We start from the raw sequence: 2145 nt of genomic DNA, 5'->3' as shown, positions 1-2145 counted from the left end.
GCCATCCTTATCGTGTCGAAGTGCTCGAATTCAGGCGTCTCCGACGCGCGTCATCAATGGGCTCTTTGGTCCAGGCTCTCCGTCGACTATGTCACCTTTGGGTAAACACGGCGCACGTGGGCGACAACCCGTCGTTGTGGCTGCAAGTCGACATATGTCCTTCTGTCAACGATGAGGAACTACTATGCAGGGGGGATGGCAAGTGGGGGCTCATGGTGAACTTGTAGACAAGCCCGACCGCACCCAGTCCTACAGTTTTAACCGCATCTCCATTCACCAGTTCGCCCAGCAAGTCAAGCTTCCATCGTCCCCTACCTCACCGATCGTCCTGGATCTGTCGACCTTGCACTGGTTCACAGCGTTCTCGAACGTGGAGGACAACCACAAGTCGCCAATTTGGTTGGCAGGTACAGGTCCGTGGCACTCCGAAATGCCCTTTCAGCAACAAACCCGAGCGTTTTCCTATCCAGATCATTGCCAAGCGCTTCCAGATCCAGTGGGTCTCGAGCGTCTCCGTACAAATGGTACCCTCGACGCTGTACTGTTCGTCGTGCTATTCATCGTCGAGTCGATAAGCCATGCCGCGATGAGCCGAGGTACATCGAACCTGCTGACGGTTGAAAGGTCTAATGCGTGGATAGCGAGACGAATGAACGAGCTTGGCAATCTATTGCCTGGAAGATAGCCAAAGCACGTCAAGAAAATGTCAAATGTCAAACTTGTTGCGTCGAACATTCAATCGTTCTACAACGAATTTGACCGCCTGGACACACCCTGCCGTTGGGCCACTGGAGAGTCAGTGATCGATATCGTGTCCGACGTCATTCGGAGCTCACACGCACGACCACATTGGCGAGGAATGACATTTTAGTCGGCGTTCACTTGCATAGAGAATACTTCGCGGTTGCTACCGAGATTAATGCCATTCCGGGGGGCATCTTGGGATTTCGTGAACAAGGCGAGGACGTCGCCTTTTGGGTCGTCGATGGTGTTAAACTCCTTTGTACCTGCCAACCAAATTGGCGCATTGGGGGCCTCCGCGGTCGAGGAGACGGTAATCCAGTAAAGGGTCGACGGGTCCAGGACGATCGTTGAGGAAGGGATCCAATGAAGCTTAACTCGCTGCTGACGGAGCTGGCTAATGGAGACAAGCTCAGCACCGCCGGACTTGGTGCAGTCGGGCATGTCTACAAGTCAACGATGAGCCCCCAATTGCGATGACACCATCAAAGCAGTTTAGCACCGTTGACAGAAGGGCATAGAGCGACTCGCAGACACGTGTTAGGGGGCACGTCGACCGTGTCCATCGTAAAGGTGACATTCTTGATAGTGGGCCCCTCGATGCACGCGTCGTCCACGGCCTTGGGGCTGCGGAATCGCACGGCAGCTTGGCGATACTTCGAGACGTACTCGCCGAAGGAACCCATGTTTCCTTTGCGGTCAGCGGGGAGGAGGGGGTCGTGGCTGTCAAACACGACTTGGGACGCGACAGCGGCGTGGACGAGACCGGCAAGAAACCTCATGGCAGGGGAAATGTTAAAATGACGTTAGAGAGCCTCCCATGGTCCGATGGGGTGTCGAACCGCATGCCCGCGACATGCACCGCGACATGCCCTGCGACCGTGTCGCCATTGTCCCAGCCGTACTGGCTGGAAAATCGACGTGCAATCACAATCGTCAGGCTTGGAATATTCCATACAGTTTGCGTCGGTGCGACACACTTCGGACACGCACTTTGTGTTTCTGAGTTCATCGGGAAGAGCCAGGACACTTGGTTTGAATAATTGATGACAACGTGCCAAGAAGTGGCATGATCCTATACTTGCAGCAATGAATTTCCTTTATGATACGAGAATTGAGTGTGCTCACGTATGTTTAGGATCAAGGTTGAAGCAGCTCACACTTTAAAAGACCATAGAACATCATACCATGCGCTCCAGGCAAATATCCACTGTGATGCTCCGAAGCGCCAATACATCACAATTGTCAGGCCATGAATTTTCCCATGCAGTTGGTCGGTGCGACACGCTAGGACACGCACTACCTCTAGCTGACAGACCCCGACGACATCTTTTTTGCATAGTGTCCATGAGATTGTATTTGTATAGGGTTTTGTATGCGGGACCCGGCTTGACGTGACACCGC

General features: G+C 53.5%; 1 protein-coding gene across 1 annotated transcript; it reads right to left on the bottom strand.

Moving 5' to 3' along the window:
- Nucleotides 1-641: 641 nt before the first annotated feature.
- H310_13368 (hypothetical protein) lies at nt 642-1592 on the bottom strand. Its single transcript, XM_008880843.1, has 2 exons — nt 1244-1592; nt 642-1187 (listed from the first exon to the last, which is right to left on the bottom strand). The coding sequence occupies exons 1-2, from the start codon at nt 1521-1523 to the stop codon at nt 868-870; spliced, it is 600 nt and encodes a 199-aa protein (XP_008879065.1). The 5' UTR covers nt 1524-1592; the 3' UTR covers nt 642-867.
- Nucleotides 1593-2145: the final 553 nt, after the last annotated feature.

Source organism: Aphanomyces invadans (genome assembly GCF_000520115.1).
Source record: "Aphanomyces invadans strain NJM9701 unplaced genomic scaffold supercont1.50, whole genome shotgun sequence".
NCBI classification, from domain to species: Eukaryota; Oomycota; class Saprolegniomycetes; order Saprolegniales; family Verrucalvaceae; genus Aphanomyces; species Aphanomyces invadans.
Note: the sequence above shows the minus strand (reverse complement) of the source record. Positions and strands in the feature narration are given on the sequence as shown.

Excerpts from the sequence above, each read along its gene's own strand:
- H310_13368 (XM_008880843.1), bottom strand. The coding sequence starts at position 1,523 with ATGAGGTTTCTTGCCGGTCTCGTCCACGCCGCTGTCGCGTCCCAAGTC. Across the intron at positions 1,188-1,243 it reads TCTATGCCCTTCTGTCAACG|ACATGCCCGACTGCACCAAG; the intron begins GTGCTAAACTGC and ends GTTGACTTGTAG.